This window comes from Fundulus heteroclitus, unplaced genomic scaffold (genome assembly GCF_011125445.2).
Source record: "Fundulus heteroclitus isolate FHET01 unplaced genomic scaffold, MU-UCD_Fhet_4.1 scaffold_541, whole genome shotgun sequence".
NCBI classification, from domain to species: Eukaryota; Metazoa; Chordata; class Actinopteri; order Cyprinodontiformes; family Fundulidae; genus Fundulus; species Fundulus heteroclitus.
This window is the reverse complement of record NW_023396969.1, coordinates 60001-81561: the sequence shown is the minus strand read 5'-3', so window position 1 is coordinate 81561 and position 21561 is coordinate 60001. Positions and strand designations below refer to the sequence as shown.

General features: G+C 39.7%; 1 protein-coding gene across 1 annotated transcript in view; it reads right to left on the bottom strand.

The window, feature by feature from the left end:
• Positions 1–4202: 4202 nt before the first annotated feature.
• Positions 4203–21561, bottom strand: part of LOC105936060 (neurotrophic tyrosine kinase, receptor, type 1) — a gene marked incomplete at its 3' end in the record, with an annotated part of 34096 nt that continues 16737 nt past the window's right edge. The window contains 10 exon segments of the mRNA XM_036132799.1: positions 4203–4375; positions 7218–7348; positions 9391–9546; positions 10661–10763; positions 14052–14110; positions 14191–14208; positions 14433–14765; positions 18436–18574; positions 20974–21116; positions 21531–21561. The exon segment at positions 21531–21561 is cut by the window's right edge and continues 124 nt beyond it. Of these exon segments, the coding sequence (XP_035988692.1) occupies positions 4203–4375; positions 7218–7348; positions 9391–9546; positions 10661–10763; positions 14052–14110; positions 14191–14208; positions 14433–14765; positions 18436–18574; positions 20974–21116; positions 21531–21561 (1286 nt within the window).

The following is a 21561-nucleotide window of genomic DNA, read 5'->3' as shown; positions in this document are numbered from 1 at the left end:
GGGTGGGAAAGCAGCTGCACCGTGGGGGCCTCCAACATTTCACCCACTCTGGTTTCTGGAAATGTTGATTTCGAATCGTCGCTGAACGTATATCTCAGAAAAAGCCTGTGTGAGTGCACAAAACACATGGGTTTTATTATTTTTTTGTTATTTCTTTGTGTTCGTGTGTGTGTGTGTGTGTGTGTGGGGGGGGGGGGTCATTTCCAATCTGTCTCCTGTGCAGGACACCTGGCGGCCTGTAAACTAAACAGTCTGTCTGCTCTGACTGTTTCCAAGGTGCAACTGAACTCTGATAGGTTCACGCCCCTTCAAGTCCTTCTGCCAGCTTCCAAGGGATTTTTAAAAGAAAAAAAGCTTAAAGAATATAAAAATCTTCTGGAGATTCAACTCTCTTACTTTTTGCCAGTAACACTGTAGGCCGGGCTTGCTAATAATGAAGCTGCCCTGTGCCTTGACTTGTTCTGAATTGCTTCCCGGAGCTTCAGCTCTAACGCCATCTCCTTTAGTCCCTTTAGTCAGCTCACACAGTAAGCAACCATCTATGGGTGGCCAACATGAGCAGAGCAAATAAAATGATATTCCTATTCTTGAAGCCTTATGCATGAAGCTGCGGAGGAGTTCAGTCATCTCTGGGTCTTGGTCCTGGCGATGGTTAATCAAGAGAGAATGGATTCGGCCGACTCCTGAGACGGTGTGATCAGCAGGTCAAATACTGCAAATCAGGTTTTTTCCCCCTCCTTGTCCTTACATGCATACAATTAAGAACAGTCTGCAGGTTGCTTTGAACAACTTTTCTGAGTTGAAGTTCAGCAACATATGTTTGGATGTATAGATGGGAATATTCTTCTAATTCTTTAAATTTCTCCTACATGGCAAATGTCTTATACTTATGGCTTACAGCGCTTTAACTAGTCTGTGCTTTACACTTCAGTCATTCACCCATTCATACCCTGACGTGGTGAGTTACTGTATTTTTCGGACTATAAGGAGCACAGGATTATAAAACGACTCATCAATATTTGAGAAAATTATAGGATTTTAAGAGCGCCTTATAGTCTGATGGGTATGTTTCTGTTTATTAACCAAGCTGCTGGTTCATCCAATTAGCCAGTTCACCCATGATCAGTTTACTTATAGTCTGTTTATTAAATGCATCTAAATGTAAAAATCTCACTCTTTTTCCAGTATGTAGATGCATCATGACAAAAAGATGTCTGATGTGAGAAGGGTTTTGTAGCTCTGATGCATTAATGGTGATAATCTTGCAGTCCCTTTATTTCTGTTACTTTTACATATATTAAGGAACCTGCAGCACATTTTACTTTTGTGGTTTATTTAATTGTTAAATCAAATCAAAGTTAAAAAGGAGTTTGTATGAGTTATAATCCTTAAGACGAAAACTGGAATCACACAGAATTGGAAATGGCAGGTCAAGTGTAAAAAATAAAGCACTCCAGTTTACCTCTGTTATCTTATTCATTTTCCTTATTAAAAAGTTTAATATTAACATCTTCAGAGCTTAAGTCTAAACATAGGCTTTTCAAGATTTAAAACTGACCAGATTCTCTTCACATAATATTCTTTCTCCTGACGGGATCTGTAAATGAAGTTTTTACAACAGATCAAACATTTATGTTTGAAGAGAAATTCTTTTTTTCCAGCGCTTATTCAGGTCCCCTAAAAGCCCATGTTTGAACCAAATTCTCAGGTCTTAAGAGGTTAAATATGGTCTGAGGGAAGCAGTCAAGCCACCAGCAAGGAAATTTTGTTCAAAATTGGCCAAAACAAATCACATAATTTACACACAGTAGTAAGAGTGTTTTGTTCCCGACAATTGTGCCAAAAAGAGCTTATGTGCAAAATAAAGCATGTTTGTAAGGACTTTCCAAAGAAACTTCAGAACTGTCCTTCTAGATTTAAATGTACGCTAAGATTTATTCTTTTGACACAACAAGCGAAGTCTAAAAACGGCGCTTCAGTAGAAGCTCAAATCTACGAAACAAAAGAAAATGAAGCCACAAGATTAAGATTTTTTTTTCTTTGTAGGAATTTTAATTAAAAATATGCAACAAAGTGTTTTTTGTGGTTACCTGACACAGATGTAGTAAAAAGCAAGCAATCTTTTGCAGCTCTTTACTGTAAAAACAGATTCAGACACAAATTTTCTTGGCAAATTCATATGAATGTTTTTTAGATTTTCCATCCAAATAAAAGTTCATTGCACTCAGGTTTTGCAGGAAAGTTGGACATAAACAAAGAAGCTGGACAAGGTTAAAAAAATGTCCAGTTTTTTCTCAACTAAACTAGTAATAAAACTTTAATAACAGCTCGAACCCTGACATCAAGAAAAATTGGCGGTAAATAGAAGTTGCTTCTCAAGGACTATAAAATAAGTCAGGGCCTCAATCTGCTGTTCAGAATATTGAAGAAAAAAAAAGTAGAAAACCCTTCACCATATATTTCTAGAAATTTTTAAAGCTGCCATTTATGTTGAGAATAAGCTGGAACACCAAGAAGGAGACGAATAGCAGAGCGTTTAGAGCCGGTAAGAGGGGAACCTGAGTGGATGTGCGCCAGCAGTGGCCAGCCATTACCTGCAGGAAAGTTTCAATGCATGAATCACATACATTAGAGCTGTGAAGGTTTGATATGTTAATGGCACCGCTGTGTGATACAGGGATAGGCTGACAGGGAAAAATAAGATCCAGAAAGCAGGGGGTTACAGTTCATAAGCTTCAACTTTTCAAATGGCAACAAGAGAACAGGAAAAAAAAAACATTTTGTTTTGCAATTCTGTCAAAATGAACTTAACACATCAACAAGCTACGAACAACAGCCTTTGTAGAGCTGCTAAAATTAAACCTCTGTTGAAGAAAACTTTTTCTAGCTGAGATGTTTTATTTTTTTGACAAAGGATATCAGCCGTTTGACCCATTGAAGGAAAAATGTGAAGCGCTCAGCGGCTGGAACACATAACAGCGCAGAAACAACCTTTCCTGAAATTGTAAACGATCTCCTCGCTGCCTTTATAATTGTAGTTGTGTATTTATCCATTTTTCTTTGGCTGGGAGCTCAGACCAAACATCAGATTTATAAATCATACTGTCCTGTGGATTCAGAATAGAAAATTAAGGGAAGTATTTTGGTATGTGACTATGGCACAGCGTTTAAACGTGCTCCTTCGTCTTCTTTAAATCTGCGGCTCCGTTCTCTGATTATTACAGTCGTGTGACAATTATCACAGCCTGTGGGTATTTCAGTGTTGGTTTCACTTCTTTCAGTTTTAAAACAAAAAGTCCTCATTTTCCATGTCAATACAGGTTAAAACTGACAAAACATGGTTATTGTCTGCTTCCACCAAGCTGGTTGTAAAACACTGGTTAGTTTTAATCAGTATTAACATGAAAATCTGTTTACAAATGCAGGGTTTGCAACACTGGAAAGAAACCTACTGAAATATTAAAAATGACAGTCCACTCAGTCGCCAAATTAACCAACAATGTTTGTACCAACATAAAACAGTAGCTACTGGTCCTTTAGGCTTTATGCGCAGGTAAATACCTGCAATTCATGTCAAAGCTAAGGCACGAAATGCTGAATTTTAACCTAAACATCATCGTCTGTAATTGTTTATTAAGCTTAGTTAAACCATTTTTACTGTTGGTGCTGTAAACCTGAGCTAAATGAACCCTCTAAACACACACTGTTGACAATAAGGAGAAAAAAAATTATGTTTAGAATGAAAACGTCCATTGCAACCTTTTCAAAATCATGAAGATTATTTCAATGTTCCATCAAACAATTAGGAAACATTCAATCTCATGGCTTTTTGTTTTTTTTTTTTGCTAAAAAAGTACAATTATGGGATTAATTATTTCTTCATTCAATCAGCTACATTATTATTCCACCAATCCGTTCAGCCGTACTGTACCAGATGAAAGGCACGATGGCTGTATTCCACTTAGCTGCTTCAAAATCAGGCTTTTGCATTGTGAAGGCTGGCTCACTGCTGGGAAACGTTCCTACTGTGCTTTTCCTACTCTGACACATTTGCCATGAAGGCGGTGCTGCTGCCGCCGCTGCTGCTGCCTTTCATTCAATACTTTTAGGGTCTAACATTAACCAGCATGAGGAGCCAGCGTTTGGGGCAGCGGAGCTTCGACAGCCCACCGCTGAGACTGAATGTGCGGCCTTCTACGTACCGGAGGAAGCGGTTGAGGTCTCCATGCCTCATGTACTCAAACACCATGGCCAGCGGCTCTCCGTCTGTGCACACGCCGTAGAATCGCACAATGTGTTGATGCTGGAGGACCGTCAGCAGCTCTGCCTCCCGCTGGAAGTCCTGCCGGGTCGACTCGTTTGCATCCTTCAGAGTCTGTGAACAAAAACATGGTTGTGCCGTTATATCCGCTGGAGAAAACATTTTAGAACTATTATGCTACATTGCAACATGGTATTATTTTCACTCTGAGTTATTGGGCCCTTTTTTTGTGTTTCGAAAGACAGAATTTGTAAGTTAGTTTTTCTAAATTGTAAAAATAAAGAACAGGAGTCATCAAACCAAAGGCTGTTTCCCTCCTTTACCATCCTCCATAGCTTTCATCATAAAAAGAAAATTGCATGAGTAAAATATTTTCATATTTTTCTATAATTTGAAAGACCAGATTAAACAGTTCTCCTTTATGTTTTTCTGCAATAATGTGCATGAAATGTAAAAAAAACTAAAACAAAAGCACATGTGATACATGTTTACCCAAAAATAAGCTGCTTTTTTTAAACTCAGTTATGTGAAATTTATCATTTTAATTAAATTAATGCACTGTATACACAGCTTCTTATTGTTTTAGTAGGAATATCACCTAAATTATACAAATACTGCAGGTTAACTTGGAAATAATCATTTATTCATAGAATTATGGTAAGTATAGAATGACACCGACCAATTTTCACAAAAATGTGATACACTTTTCAGGTCTCATATCAAAGGAGGTCTACAGAAAAAAAATGTAGACCTTTGTACTTTTCTTTTTTCCTTAACTTGCTCAAAAAGTGATGAAATGTCATCTGTTTATTCTAGTACTTTAATTTTATAATTTGGCAAACTGTTGTACATCTTAATATTATTTGCACGCGGATGAACGTGTTGTTCAGTTTTCTAAGGTTAGTGTGGGTTTAACAGGACCAGGTGATTTTTATTTGGTTGGATAAATGGTAGAAGGGACTCTTTATGTCTTTAAATCTTATTTCATAGACTGGGAATACTTTGGCATTCCTCAAGGCTCCATTGTTGGAACACTTTCACTTTATCATCTGATCCCAATCACAAATCAAAACTGAGCTGATATTAGGCTTGAACACTGTTGAAAAGTTGTGATCTATGCTGAGAACCGAGTCCCTGCTAAGAAACCGACATATTTAAATGGACGTTCCAACATTTCCAAGAAGGGAGGTCAAATATCCAGTCAGAAGCATTTCACTGGTTACAAGCTGGCTGTAAACTCAGACATACAATTTAAGGGTTGGAAAATAAAGGTGCATCACACAGCAATGCACCACTGCTTGACTGGTTTGATGTATTTTATTGAAAATATGTTTTAATTAAGACATTTTGTTTTACTTTCTGTTCCTTGTGTAGTTTGTTTTATCTCTACTTCTCCCGATTCTGAGCCAGAAAAAAGCTTGAAAATCCATTCAAATAGTTTCTAAAAGAGTTAAAGCAGCATGTGTTGGTGAAGAAGTGATGCCTGAATATTACATGAATGTTTCCAGAATTCCTTGCAGCACCTCGACTAAGATGAGTAACGATATTATAAAAAGCCCTATGTGTGTGATTAATGGACTGATAAAAGTGAGCTGACGCATATTCCATCATCTTCTTGCATGTGTTTTTTTTTCTTAGTGGTTTGCATTAATCTGTTGTAACATGAGCTGAGTATTAAACCATCTGACAGCCTTTTAACAAAGATGGCTCACTCTAAAACCGCAGAATATTGTTCTAACAATAAAGCCCAGGCAGAAATAGACTTAAGACAAGGTGTTAAAGTCCTCTTTTATCTTTCTAGATCTCTATCTCTTTATAAAAAAAAAATATATATATATATATGTGTGTGTGTGTGTGTGTGTGTGTGTGTGTGTGTGTGTATATAATCAATCAATCTTTAATCAGCATTTTTATCTACATTTCTGTTACTCAACCTGTTCAGCCTTCTTCAGCACAGACTATGATATATTAATGCTGTATTATACTTATAAATATTACAATGAACTAAGCAGAGGTCACTGCATACAGTTTAAACTGTGTTTTTTTTTTTTAAGAATAAAAAGAAATATCCCAGATCTTTTGTGGGCTGCCCTCTGTAGGGGTCCCACAGCGCACCATCTGCCTTCATCTCCCCCTGTTCTCCACATCTTCTTCTTTCCCACCCATCCTCTGCATACCCCTGCCCTTTGACAGCGTTGGGTAATACATCCCAATATCTGGAGCTTTTTTAATAGAAATGTCCTGGTATCGTGATCCGATGCACTCTAACACAAAGGTTCCCGGGGCCACAGATCCTCCACCATACCTAACAGAGCGCTCAATGTGCTTATATCCATTTTAATGCTTTCATACCACCCTCCTCACTGGCTCAACGTCCGGCCTTATTTTTTCAAATACTAACTAATACTGACTGTAAATATAAAGATGTTTAGGTGAGTAGTTGCCAGCTTGTGCTCAACAATCCTCTGCATTACTTGAATTGTGTGTTTTTTCATCTTTCCCCTTTTATAAGAGAAGCTAACCTAAATGGGTTGCATATTATTTATACCCCTGGAAAATGGAAGTAAAAAAATTGCTCCAGATCAACTTATAGAAGTAAAACATGACATAAATAATGCTTCCATCTATGTTATTGCACATCTGGCTGTGACGATTGTCTAGAAAAGCCTTTCCCTTCAATAACAGACGGCCGTATTTTAAGGCTTTTATCACGTGTTTCCCAGCGGTGCCATGTAGACGAAGGATTTTTTTTAAAACACCAACTATAACTTTGCTGCAGCGGAAATCTAAACTTTCTCCTCTCTTTACCACAAACAGCCAGGCTTTTCACTCACACTCCTCTGCTTAGACCACATACTAACGGCTGACATTTTCACCGCTGCTGCAAATGCTTAGAGCGCATTAGGCGTTAAATTGCTCCTGAGACAGCGCAGGGGACGATGTAAGATTTCCTCACCTTAATGGCAACCAGCATCTTGTCGCTGTCGGGGCTGAGGTTGGCGCACTCTGCCAGGTAGACTTTGCCAAACGCTCCTTCACCTAGCTCCCACTTCAGCACAATGTCCTGCCGCTTAATGTGCTGCACACCTGCCACAATAAGAAAGAGAAACGGCTGTGAGGGAAGTGTTGCTGGGATCTGCTGCGGTCCGAGAAGAGGCGAGCTTTCGAGCGCCGCGTCCTCGTCAAGCCAGGCACTAATCCGTCTGGAGAATTTCTAACTTGTTAATCCTCCTAAATAATTTTGGTTTTCCCAGGAAACAGACCATTACACCACTGTCACCATTGAGACAGCCAGAATTATATTACTTTTTCTGAGATTTGTGGTTGTTTTTCACCAGATGTAGCAGAACACAGACCTTCCAAAATGTTCGAACTCAATGATTTCCCTAAAATATGTTTTTGGCAAAGATGGCTGTTTGAGAACCTTTGGGTTCTTTTGGACAGCAGTGGAGGCCATTTCTGCTCAAACTCTCTCTCTGTGAGCTCTCCTGGGCTTTAGATGTTGTTCTGGTTTCTTTTGTGCCCTCCTACATGAGTCGTGGGTTTTTTTTGGAGTAATTTTGGAAGGTTGGCTCCTCCTGGGACGGCTCACCACTGTTTCATGTTTTCTCTATTTGTGGATAACGGCTCACACCGTGGTTCACTGGAGTTTCGCCTACTTTACAAATTACTTTCCCGACTTACAGATGTCAGTGACTTTGTTTACAACCTCCAGAAAACCTGAATTTCTTACGTTGGTGCATGGTGTGGTGCATTTTGAGAGCTTGTAGCCTACTTCATGTTGTCATGCAGGTCCTGTTTGGTTGTATTCTTGCTTTAACAGCAAATAACTTTAGCTTCTAGGAACATTTTATTGTCACAAAATGCAGGTTTTATGTGGAGCATCTCCAGTAAAGGAAACTCTGGGGAAGCCGATTGCCAACAATGAAGCTGGTAGGTTTGGACTTTCTCATCAAGCCTAAGTAAAAACTAATTATTTAAAATATTTGATTCAAACCGATGAACACATTTTTTTTTTAGATTTCAAATACATATGAATAAGCATGTTCGTCCTGATGGTTGTGCTACAGGAAGTCACAGTGTTCCCCTTTTAGAGGGTGTATAATCCAGAACCAGGGTTGCCAGATCTGACCACGTGATTCCAGCCGAAACACAATGTAGAACCTGCTGAGCTCAAAACCAGCCCATAATCTCAACCCCCTCTCAAACTCATGTTAAAAGTGAAGAATTATTACTTTACACACAATAAAAATAACACATCATTAGCAATAAATAAATAAATAAAAACAGCTATTTGGAATCAGGCGATCAAATTACCTGCAAGCAAAGATAACTTTCCAAATCATGTCTTCATAGCAACAAAAAAGAAGTTATGAATAGCCTCCCAACTAAATGAGTTGTAAATCTAACTTAATATAAAGATTATCTATATAGATGTATAGATGAAGTGAACATTTCCCTTTCCTAGCCATGGAAGTTGATCAGTTGAACTCTTAGCTCCATTCAGGGCATTTACAGTCAACATTGAACGGTACTTAGACAATGAATATTAATCATTAATTATGTCAGGTTGACATATTCCAGACATTTAAAAAAATAAATGAACTTATGAAATGAATGCAAGGAAAGGAGTTTTATCACAATGTAATTTTTTTACTCTCCTGCCACACAATGTCAACTATTTTAATAGAAGTTTCCTTTGAATATTTCCTAAAAACCCACCAAATATTATGAAAAGCAGCCCCAATATTTTAACAACCCAACGAAAGCCATTCTTTCCAGCCCAGCGTGTTCAAAAGAACCCAATCTGGCAACACTTTCTACAACTGACAGGCGTGGAAATGAAAGCAGATCACCTCCATGCTCACTTGCTCTAGTTTATTTTTTAACTCTGGTGTTTGACTAAGAAAAATAGTGATAAATATATGTAGAAAGGACGCATGCTTTGCAAATTATTGGAGATTGTACTGAGAGCGCTCACAGAGTGAGATTGTTGTGTAATTCAAACAAAAGTTTAGAAGACATGCCTTAAGGAACCATTTAAATATCTCAGAAATTAGTGACTGATGCTATAAAACAGCTTTTTAATGAGAACAAATGTATTCAACAGAAATTTCACCGGCACTCACACATGTCTTTGTCCTTGATGATACCGCAGAAGTACTGCGGGTTCTCCACAAAACTTGACAAACCAGAGTCTTCATCCGAGGAAGGTGGGCTGGTTCCGAAGTTCAGGAAGCGGAGTGAGACGGCCAGGTCATCCTCGGTACCAAGAACTGATGAGCCTAATGAAAGACAAGAGACCAGCATGACTGAGGGATACATGACACCCAATCAGTCTCCAACCTCTTTTGATTGCACTAGCCGACAAAAGAAGCAATTTGGGACCAATTTTTCCCTTATAAGGGACAAACATACTCCACTACCAACTTGGCTGCCCAATTGTTGGTACCATGGTGACAGACGATGACAAGCTCTAATAATCACCATCATCAACCATGCAGCAATCAGACCACATTGAAATGGGGGGAAAATGGCCATACAGGAAGTCTGGATGGTTAGCAACACCTGACTATGGCAAGTATTAAAAGCCAAACAAGTGGGGCCCAAATTGTAAAATCCACTCAGCAAGGCAAACCACAGAACCCCCAGAGTCCAAAACAGAAGAAAATGGAACAACAACGAGGGAGCCCAGAGGAGATGGAGGGGAGGAAAGAGGGAGCGTGGTCCACTTAGGCAATCAGGCACACTTAGGAGCTCTGAGTGAAGAGAGAAAAGGGTGGGGTGTCCTCCATCCGTCCATCCATCCATCCATCAATCCGTCCATCCATCGTTTTTAATGGCTCTCACCACGTGGCGGTGGGCAGCGGAGGTCTGCGCTGTAATTAAGGCACTTTGCCCAACAAACAAACAGCAGCTGCCTGTGTGCAAAGTTACATCACACTGAAAAGCTGTGGTCGGCCATTAAATCCCGAAAAAACACAACCAGCTCCGATTCCAAACAGCAGTTTTCGCAGAAACTCTTCTGGGTTGAGAAAAAAAAAATACATGTACAATGCTTTTTTATTAAGTTTTAGCTTTGAAGCATCAATTAAAGTATCAAGTAAAAGGCCAACAACTTTTTTTTATTGTCTGATAAAAAAATGCATTATTTGCATAAATCTGGTGCCCACAGAAACACAGAATAGTTGTGCAGCGCTTGGAGAATAAATCTCAAACTAGTTTCTGCATTACAGCCAAAGTGAGTGAGTGTGTCTGGGCCAAAGGGCGCCTAAAAGCTAATTTCTTCAGTTTAACGGCCGGATGACAAAAGACTCAGCTTTGAGGGAATGTTCCCATAAAGCCAGTCCTCTGTGCTTACGTGTCGGATGTACTCTCACGCAGTGAACTGCTACTTACGGTGGATGCCAAACTTGGACTGCTGGCCGTACTTGTTAATGACCAGAACTATGATGAGCAGACAGGTGCAGGCGAACACCGCGAGGCCCACAGCAACATACACCTGTCAAACAAACACAAACACAGGACGATTTCCAGCCATTCAGTGAGTGACTTTGTGTTTTCTTCTTCTTCTTTTTGTGTTTTAACGGCGGTTGGCAACCAGCTTGGAGCATTACCGCCTACTGTTGCTCAAGAGTGAGACCAGACAGCAACTATATTCTATTCATTAATCCTGTTTGCACGCGGTAAATAATATGAGGTCCCTGGCTATGAATGAAAATTTAACATTTGAATTCCTTATTTTATTAATTCTTCCTCCAGATGTGTCCTTTCTTCACTTTATTTACTAAAGTTAAACAAAACATGCAAAACAGTACTATTTAAATTACTATATCCCAGCATAACATGGTTACCTACTTTTTTGTCTTCCTATTTTCGGAGCTGCTTTCTGTACATTATAAACTTAACTAAATAAAAACTCTTCCCTGTGGTTCTGCTCTCCATCTAATCTGCCATTGCTCCATAACTTTAGCTCAAATCAGAGATTTCGCCTCATTTTCTTTCCAAGTGGCAGAATTAAACCAATACTATTTTTCCTTAATGCTCGGTTTGCTAATTTATCTGCTGGAGGCCACATGCTCAAGAGGACTGAGTTGGAATCAGAGCAAATCAAAACGCTACTTTGCTGTATTTCATCAACCCATTCTAAAGCCTTCAAAATAGCTAATAATTCTACAGTGTATGTAGATAGACAATCTGAGGTCCTGAAAGCCATTAAATGTCCCATATCTGGTACGGCCACTGAATATTCTGAACTCTGTTTACCCTGATCTTTTAGATCTTAGATTTTAGGTTTTTATTGCAGCTGAAAGAACCTCAGTATCCTCAATAACTTCGATCCAAATATATATATATATATATATATATATATATATATATATATATATATATATATATATATATATATATATATATATATATATGCAATGTATGTAGCCATGTAGGTGTGCAGGTGTGTAGGAGTAATGCTGAAAAACTAGTCCATTTATTTATTACTTAAAGGCTGGACTACACACTTGCTTGATAGCTGTCAAAATACCTCTAAAATCAGTGATGTGGTGAGCCCGCCCATGTCCCCTATTAATTACAAATTAAGAAATAATTTGGGCATTAAAAATGTATAAAGTTAAAAAGACAACATAGAGAGCTCTGTAATTGTATGTTTAAACTGATTGTTCTTTCTTTATTGAATTATATGTTGACTGATTGTTTTTTTTTTTAAAGAATCAAGTACTTATGTGTTAAATAAATGAAGCAATGAGCATCTTAGTGCAGACATGCTGAGTAGAAAATAGAATTGCTGTATTCAGCGAGGAGGATGTGCTATCATGGAGGAGTAAATGATCGAGAAATGGAGAAAAAGTAACAATGGTTAGAAAGAAGGAGCAGATGTAAGAAGTCTTCCCGAGAAGAAAGGAGGATGTGGTCCGTCTATAGCAGAAGAAGAGGAACTAGACCTTTGATTCAACCGACTTGGTGAGTGGGGTAAAAGTCGAGGAGCCCCTTGCAATGTTAGAAAGGAGGAACTAGACCTTCAGCTCAACCGACAAAGAGGAACCAGGCCTTCAGCTCCACTGACTCACTGCCTGGGATAAAGGTAAAAAGGAAATGAGAAACGTGATGCTGTTGTTCGATACAGGGGGAGGGTTTGAAAAGGAAAGATTATCGGTGTGCTCGGGGTTTAGATCTCGACTCAAGAAGACACGCAGCACGGAGTAGAAGAACAAAAGACCCAAGACAGGAAAAGAAGAGCAACGTGCCGAGGGAAAGAACACCTGTCTCTGAGAACCTCCGAGACTGAACTGTTATCCACTTTTCTGTGTTCTTCAACAATTCTGGGCCAACGATTCTGCAAATCCTGTTAATAAGAACCGCTGTGGTTTTGACCTGGTTGATGAGATGAGCCTAGATGTACTGACATCTCACGGGTGCAACTCACATCTTCGGAACATCTAGGATCTTCTCATCAACCAGGTCAAAACCACAGCGGTTCCTCTTGACAGGAGTTGCAGATCATGGGCCCCGAATTGTGGAAAAACACGAAAAATAGATAATCTGACTGAGTCTCGGCGGTTCTCAGAGACAGGGGCGCCACTTTTTTCCTTTGGCTCGATGATCTTCCTTCCGTCCTGGGTCAACTTTTCTTCTGCTCCGCGCTGCGTGTCTTCTGAGGAGACTGGGCAACGAGCACACAAATCACCTTTCTTTTATGTGTTGAGAGAGAGAGAGCCGTTGGGAGGTTGCAAAAACTTTGAAACATCCCCTTTTACTGAACAACAGCAAAAAGTCCCTCATCACCTCATCGCCTTCACCCCAGCAGCAGTTCCTTAAACCAAACCATCTGGTTCCACTTCCTCTTTCTCCCCGGCACATTTCCTGTGGACAGCAGCTGATCTCTCTGGACACTCACACATTGCTCCATACCCGCGTAACTGACCATGCTCAAATCTATTTTCTCTTCAGACTGTCTGCACTAAAACAATCATTCATTTATTTAACACATAAGTACTTCATCCTTTTAGAAAAAGAAAAACAATCAGTCAACATATAATTCAATACAGAGAGAACAATCAGTTTAAACATACAATTACAGAGCTCTCTATGTTGTCTTTTTAACTTAATAAATTTAATGTCCAAATTATTTCTTAATTTGTAAGTAACAGGGAATATGGTCGGGCTCACCACACCACAGATTTTAGAGGTATTTTGACATAGCCTATCAGGAATTGCTGCAAAGTCAATGTTGATGATCCTTATATAGGACATTTTTGAACAATCTGTATAATCTGACCCAATCTGTATAATATGATTGAACTTGATTTTGTAAAGTGCCTTGAGATGACATGTTTCATGATTTGGCGCTATATAAATAAAATTGAATTGAATTGAATTGAATTGATGCAAGCTAGGAGTGAATGCTACAAGTCAGTGGCTCAATCTGCAGGATCTCCTTCGATTTAAAACCTTTTAATCAGTTTGACTGAATTTGACTGCCTGTTTTGAGAACTAGGATCAATCTGACATGTGTTGACTTGAAATATTGGAATTGTATGGAATTGACTTTTTCCTTTGTAAACTGCCTTGAGTCGACATATTTTAACTATGCTGAACACATTGTAGCTATATATATATATATATATATATATATATATATATATATATATATATATATATATATATATATATATATATATATATATATATATATATATATATATATATATATATATATATATATATATATATATAGGTTAGCTTTTCAGTAGAAATGGAGACAACACAGACATACCACGAATGCCCGACTCTCTGGATTCTCTGTGACGTCTATAGTCGGTGTGTTTGTAGGACCTGAGAGGGAAAATATGACCACGAAAAGTCAGTATCGAGATGATATACAGAGAGGGTCAAAAGAAAAATAGAAGACTTACTTAGACTCCCATTAGAGACTAGCATGAGGGAGGCAAGAGAATATAAAACATGTTTATGTTTTACCATGTCTTCAACATGTAGAACAAAAAAAGAATCCACATGTGCTAGCATACTCTGTAAGGATCTAGGTGGGACCACCTGCTGCTGATTATTTGCTGCTAAAAGGTTTCTACTGAATATCTTAAGATAGTTTGGATATCTCACCCGTTAGTTTGGACACCAAACATTTTCAGGGACTCACCTGCGAACGCCCCGTCAGGATTCGAGGGCCCGAAAGGATTGTCCATAAATGTCCCGATAGCAGTGGCCTCGTCCCTTCCCAGTTTGTTCTCCACAATCAGAGTATAGAAGCCGTTGTTCATGTGGGTCGGCTTGTTGAGGGAAAGGCAGCCGTGCTTCTTTGACCCGTCCGTTGGGTCTTGGAAAAACTCTGTGAATACAAATTGTCCTTCGATGATTGGGGCACCATTGTAGAGCCAGGTGATGTTTGCCTCGGGATTGCCATCCACAGCGAACGAGAAGCACCAGTGGTGCAGCTGGATAGCGTCTTTCAGGAAGATGATCTTTGCTGGAACTGCAGGAAGATGAAAGGTCAAAAGTTCAGATGAGTTAGGAGAAAGTTACGTGCTTAACAGTTTGTTTGATTCACTCTTCACTTCTTTGTATTTTCTTTGCAAACTCCCAGAATGTCTTATAATCTTTTGATCAACATTTCTCCAGATTTCCTGAAGACCTTTCAAAGATTTGTTTGTTTTTCCGAGTGTTCTCTGTGTTGGTAGTGTTGGACTCAAGGGTTGAGTCCAAAACCTACCGATTGTTGTGCAGGAAAATGATTTCATGAAATTATCAAGCCTATAAAGTTAGTTTTGTAGCTGCGAAACTCTCATTTTGGTGACATTAAACAAAGTCATGAGTGCACGGCTGCTGCAAACAAAGGGACCTTTAGAACAAAAGTTAGCTGCTGAATGATGATGTACATCCAAGGCTTTCTGACATTTTTAAGTTTTTTTTTTTCTTGGACCATAACACATATATAAAAATAGAAAACGTAACAGTTCTGAAGAAGTTTGGAAATTAGGCAAAACAACAGATTAAAGGTAGATTTTACCAGAAGTCCCTTTTTGAATAACTGCTTAAGACCGTCTTACCGTCTCTTCCGCTCTTCTGGGTGATCGCATGAAAGAAATCTCCCAAATCCACTCTGGTTTTATTTATTTCTACTGACCTCTTTCTCTTCTTCTCGTAAACGTGTACCCAGTTCGCTGCTTGTGACTCTTAGCCATGTTCAAAGTCTACGGTGAGAGCAGTCGAGCTACAATGAACGGCTAACACCGAAGCTAACCGCTAAGCTAACCGGACATAAACACCAGAAGTGAGCATGCGCAGCCAGTAAGTTCTTGAGGGACTTGAGAGACAGAGGGGTGTGAGAGCAGGAACAAAACTCTGATTAATCTCTGCCATCGGTCCGAATGGCAGAGATTGATCAGAGTTTTTACAGACCTGCAGCTCTCACAGAAGTCTAGTTGTTTTTCGTTCCCTTTTTCTCAATACTGTATTAACTACTGTCAGGATGGAAGGACGATTTCACCCATCTATTAATGACTTGATGTTTAATCTATAAGACTTGGACTTTACTTGATACTTGTTAGTCTTGACTTGAGCCTTATTACTTGTGAGTTAGGAAGTGACTTGTTGCCAGCTCTGGTAGTTATTGATCCAGACCACTTCTGTCTGGCTTCTTGATTGACAAAGATTTGATGGGTTGTTTTAAACTTTAAAGCCATCGCACAGTGCTGTGCATGTTTCCATGTTGTGCAGAAAGCACAGCTTTGTCATACCTAACACGGTTGCATGCTGTATGTTGCCTGTGAGTTTCCATGAATCAATGCTCCCCATCTGAACTGCAAACCTTTGCTGACCCGCCATGAATAATGAATCCTGGTCGTCGTCGTGCTCCCAACCACAAAACCTACCTGGAAGCTCTCTCCTGGACATGAAGTTACAGGAAATGGCCCCATTTAGATCGAACGCAACTCTCAAGTGCAGAGACCCTTCACTCTGCCCTGGAAATTGTGCTGCTCTTAACCTGCAACCCTGACCCGGAAAGTGCTGTTATAAGGGGGGGGGGGGGGGGGGGGGTACCAGCCCATGTGCTCCTTTACTCTCTGCACTCTGAAGTCCATTGCACCGCAGTGGAAATTACTGCTATTTATCACATTTAACTAATCATCCACTGGCAGGCTCTTCTGATCTTACTCTGCAGGCGCTAAAATAAAGGCTAGAATTATATTTAATGAACGTGCTGCTTGACACACCTCTTCTCACATTTAGACAGTGAGCCGTTTGAGATGTGCCACAATTAACTCCGGCACATTCCCGTGCATGATCACACCTAAAATATGTGACGTTCCGCGAGAAAAACGTTCTTGATCCGGACATTATGTTACATTCAATCATTTTCATTTTCCATTTGTGGAGTTGCTGCAATGCAATTTAAAAGGCAGCATTAGGAGCACATATTTGAATTTGTTGAGTATATCTGCACAGGGTCAAAATATGCACAATGTAGAGGGTTAAATGCATACACAGAGTCCCGCTGATATTAAAAAATGTCCTTGACGATGCAAACAAGGTCTGTAGCTCACTGATCAGTCATCAGCTTTTATCGTCCGAATTGTAAAGCTGACTCGTGTTCCTGCCACTGAACCTACATACTTTCATACATTGCTTTAGGAAAACCATTGAAGAATCTACATTTTGGCAAGCTTTGTCCATCCTTCCACTTTATGGAGCCAGTACCGCGGGCAGAGAAGCAAACCCACAGCAAGACGTGACGGTACATTTTAGGTTGAAGGCCTCTCCTCAACTCCGTGCTATTGTGGCCAAACAGCTCAATCTTTGTCTCATCAGACCATAAAACCTGTCCAGAAGGCATTTGGCTTGTGCATGTGGGCCGATCTTCCCTGATGCGCACCGCTTACAGAATGGCCACCCAGTCATATTTACACCAGAGACCACTTAGACGGCTACAAAAAGCATGTGTTGAGGTGCAAACTGCATTTCGTGTATCAGGGAAAATCTAAAGCAAACCGCTGCACAATCCTGGTAAAAAAAGGTATGAAGTAAATCAGAATTATTGAAACACTAAAGATATTATATGTATGTATGCGGTAGGTTTACCTCAACTCCTGAGCATAACTGATTGTGCAACGGCAATTAATTTATTTCAAATTCCCATTTGAAACGTGACGCAGCAGACTGGGTGATTCGGAGCAGGGATTCCGTGAAAAGGAAGCCGCATGTGTAGCATGAATCAATGGTAGAGGAGCCGCACCGCAATAAACTCCCACCGTTCTGGGAGGTAATTAGAAGTAATTAAAGGGCCAGCGGTTAACGAGTGTCTGTCCACCAGTGGGGCTGATGTTGATAGATTAGCAGCACTAACGCATTTACAGACTGCCAATCACCGTGGAAGAAGTGGTTTTCCGGAGTTGGAGGGAAAAGTCCATTAGCACGAGCTTAAATCAGATCTGAGCACGGGTTATCCGCCCCATTTTCCTGATGTTCATTATCTGTCCCTTGATGCTCATGCAGCTGATTGGCGCCCCCGTCGTTTTTTTTTTTTTTTTTTTTTTTGGTTTTATTTTCTAATGAATGTCATTGAGTTGGAAGTATATGATATTGTTTGGGTTGTATTTTCAGTAATGTACCGCTAATGCATCTGACTGTCTTCTGTGGGACTACTGGGTGCTGTCGTTTCTCGGCGCTGCTCACCGTCCAGATGCACTAATGCATCTGAAAGTGGAAAACAGGAGCAGCAGACCCTCAGAGTCAAGCTCCGTCTGTAATTTAAAGGCGTAGAATAGATAAGGTGGTGGAGTTCTTTAAGAGCAAGATGAGGTAAGTTCACCTTCCTTTGTCCTCTCATTGTATCCCTACATTAAATGACAAGCTGTACCTGCAGCACTTCACTCATATTATTTTAACACTTCTCACCAGTCGCCGGTTTGAGTGGCAGAGGACAGAGAGCTCCATTAGAAGCATGGTGGGTACGTAGCCATATTTGTAGAGGGGGCATTTAGAAGGAATCAGTGCAGTGCATTTTTCTTTTGTGCAACCGTCCACCCTGCCTGCACTACAAAATGGTCCCAGTGTGCTCTCGCCCTCGCCTCCATTAAGGCCGGCGACTTGCATTGAGCTCGTGAGCTTTCAGGAGCGCGGCATTTTATTTTGCAGGCACTTACACTCAATGTCCAATTGCACCATCCCCTCGTTGGGCCCAGCTTGGTTCTCGGCCTCACACGTCAGGTTGTGCTGGTTGTCCTTCGCGGAGATGTTGGTGAGCTGAAGCGCCAGAATTATCGTGGAGCCCACGATTCTCTCCTGCAGCAGCCAGACGACACAGTCAGGACAGAAGAGGTCAGTGCATACAGCCGTAAAGACGTCTCGGCCGTTTTTAGAGAAGCCACAAAAAAGAAATTTAGTTCCTGAGAAATCCCATGTGAATATGGCAAGATAAAAATTATAATCATTATACCATTGTTATGATTAATGCATAAATATATGTACACATTTATTTTGCATGCATGAAGAGTAGCAGAAAATCACTATATTTTAAACTTAATTAAATCAATTAAAACTAAATATCTTACCAGAAACTGATTTTTGACGTCATTAAACAACAGAAATTTCTTGACATTTACAGAATGTTTAACCACTTAAATTCTTATTTCTCTTATTGATTTGCACCATGTGTGATTTAAACTCCAAAGCACGCATTAAAGGAATGTTTTTTTCCTCATTAAAATTAGCTTGAAATTTAATTTGTACATCTGTATAGTTGAACGTATAAGTTACTGAATATACAACACTTCGTTTAGGAGAAAATTGATTCCACTAATTAGAAACAACTTTAGCTACCTACCTAACATTTCATTTTTATAAAACTAATGTAAGGTTTACGTATTCAATATTAAAGCTTTTACAAATCTCTGAACACAGTTCACTTCCCAATCAGCTGTGATAGCACAGAGGAGTTCTGTGACGAGAAACTGCACAATACTTCTGGAGAGAGGCGTGGCCAGAGGTGGGTAGGGTAGCCGGAAATTTTAATCAAGTAAGAGCAGCACTACTTCACCATAATTTTACTCAAGTCAAAATAAAAAGTACCCAACCAAGAAATTACTCAATTAAGAGTAAAAAAGGATTTGGTGAGAACACTACTCAAGTTCTGAGTAAATATTTAAAACAACTGATTTAATAATTAAAAATGGTGCAATCGGTTTGGCAAAAATATTAAATCATGTCCAAATTCTGGTATTTTATTGACAAACAAAAGAAATTGACAAACAATACCAATTAAAAAGTAATAATTTCAGGCAGAAGAAACACTTTTCTAAACAATGTTTTCCAACATAAACTTAGAAAACTAAACAGGCGATGTACATGCAGTAAGTTAGGATGGTGCAAAGTACTTCCAATGACAACATCTACTGTTTGCTGTGGTTACTTGACCTGTTAATGACTGGAGGAGCTCAGCAGATAGAAAATACCTTTAAAACAACAAAGCTTGTGTACAAACAACAAGTCTCACCTTAACATAAACTGTAGACGTGTGTCTCTGGTGCATTTTTGGTTGAAACAAACTTTATTCAGCGAAGTCACTCACCGTGGACAGAGTAGCCAGATATTTTACTCAAGTAAGAACAGCGATACTTCATAATATTTATTTAAGTAAAAGTAAGAAATGCAGTGCAGTAAAACTACTCCTAGAAGTACATTTTGATCAAAAAGTTACTTAAGTAAATGTAACTGGTTACTAGCCACCTCTGGGTATCTAGTGTCTGTGTGATGCATGGAAATGAGCATTTTGCCACAGGGCCTCAGTGGGGGGGTAGATGCACATTTGTATTGGTTAGAGAGCATAAAGCTGGGCTGGTCCCTCTGCAGGCAGCACCTTTAGACTCACAATGGGCTGCAGGTACCCTGACTACCTTAATGTAATGCCCTTTGCACCAGAGCTGAGAAATGCAACGTGTCTGGCCAATGCAGGGCTTTCCCCAATAAAGAATTTCATCGTGCTGTTGCAACGAAACAGCCGCCCTGTTCTCAGCAATAAATGATGCATCACACTGCTTGCACATCGGATCCAGAATCTGCTGAAGTCCAGACTTGGCTGTGCTGGTTGTTGGGAGACTGAAGGCAAGTGTGAGTTCAAAATAACCATCTTGGCCAATATGGCCCCGATGTAATCAGGGTATAACGTGAAAGACAAATAAGAATTTGGATTTTTATGCAGGAAGTGTCTTCACAGAGTGCTTCACAGGGGTGAAAATTATAGTTCAGCACTGGTGAGAAGCTCTGCATGGAAATCCCTTTAAATTGCACGTTCTCTGGCTGCTGATGAGAGTATTTTGTCCTCCACAGCAAGGCTGGCACTGATGGTGGAGGAGCAGAAATGCGTTTCACAGATCGTAACAAGGTAAACGAAACATCCCATTGCAGACATGGAACTTCTGGTAGGAGGGCACGAAAAGCAGCGCTGAAAAATGTGTTTCATGGCTCATGAGAAAGTAGCGGCATCGTAACTCGTTTAAAATTATAATTACGCGTTCAAAAAGTTCAGATATTCAGATATACATTGGAGCGGTTACTGTTTTGGGTGAACAGACAATCTCTGTCATTTTACTTTCAAATCTGAAGGCAAAAAAAATTGACGCAGGCTAGAAGAAAGTCTTTTTGAATTATTTTAGTACAGACAACACGCTAAAACGTCTTCCTACCTGGATAGTAGCGTTAGAGGCAAGTTTTTCAGTTTGCCATCTCACTTTGGGGGTGGGACTTCCTGTCACGTGACATTCAAACGTGAGGTTTCCTCCCTCCCGGGTCTTCAGTTGAGTTGAGTGAATAGTCACCTCAGGCAACGCTGGAGTCAACAAAGAAGACAGGATGAGCTCAGATGAGCACTAAACTAGATGTAATTAACCTACATGGTTAAAATGCATAAGAAAATAAAACTTTTATTCTATTATTTTTTCTATCATCGACATATATATATTGTTGAATTATCGTCCAGCCCTACACTAAGCTATCAAACCAAGGCTTTCTCTTCAACACAGTGTGGGGACACATTCAAAGTGGCTAAAACTGTAAAGCCAGTTTATTTAATTTCCATTATCATAACTACTTTTATTTGTTGAAAGCGAACAACAAGTAGCTAATAGGCTCAAGTCTGTTGCTTTAGGGCTTGTGATTTTAAGTAATGGCTAAAAACAAAATCTGTAGAAACTTTGTATGAGGGCAAAGAGAAATGTGTGACAGGACAGAAAGCTAAACTCACTGCAGTTATCGATGAGCAGAGAGCTGAGGGG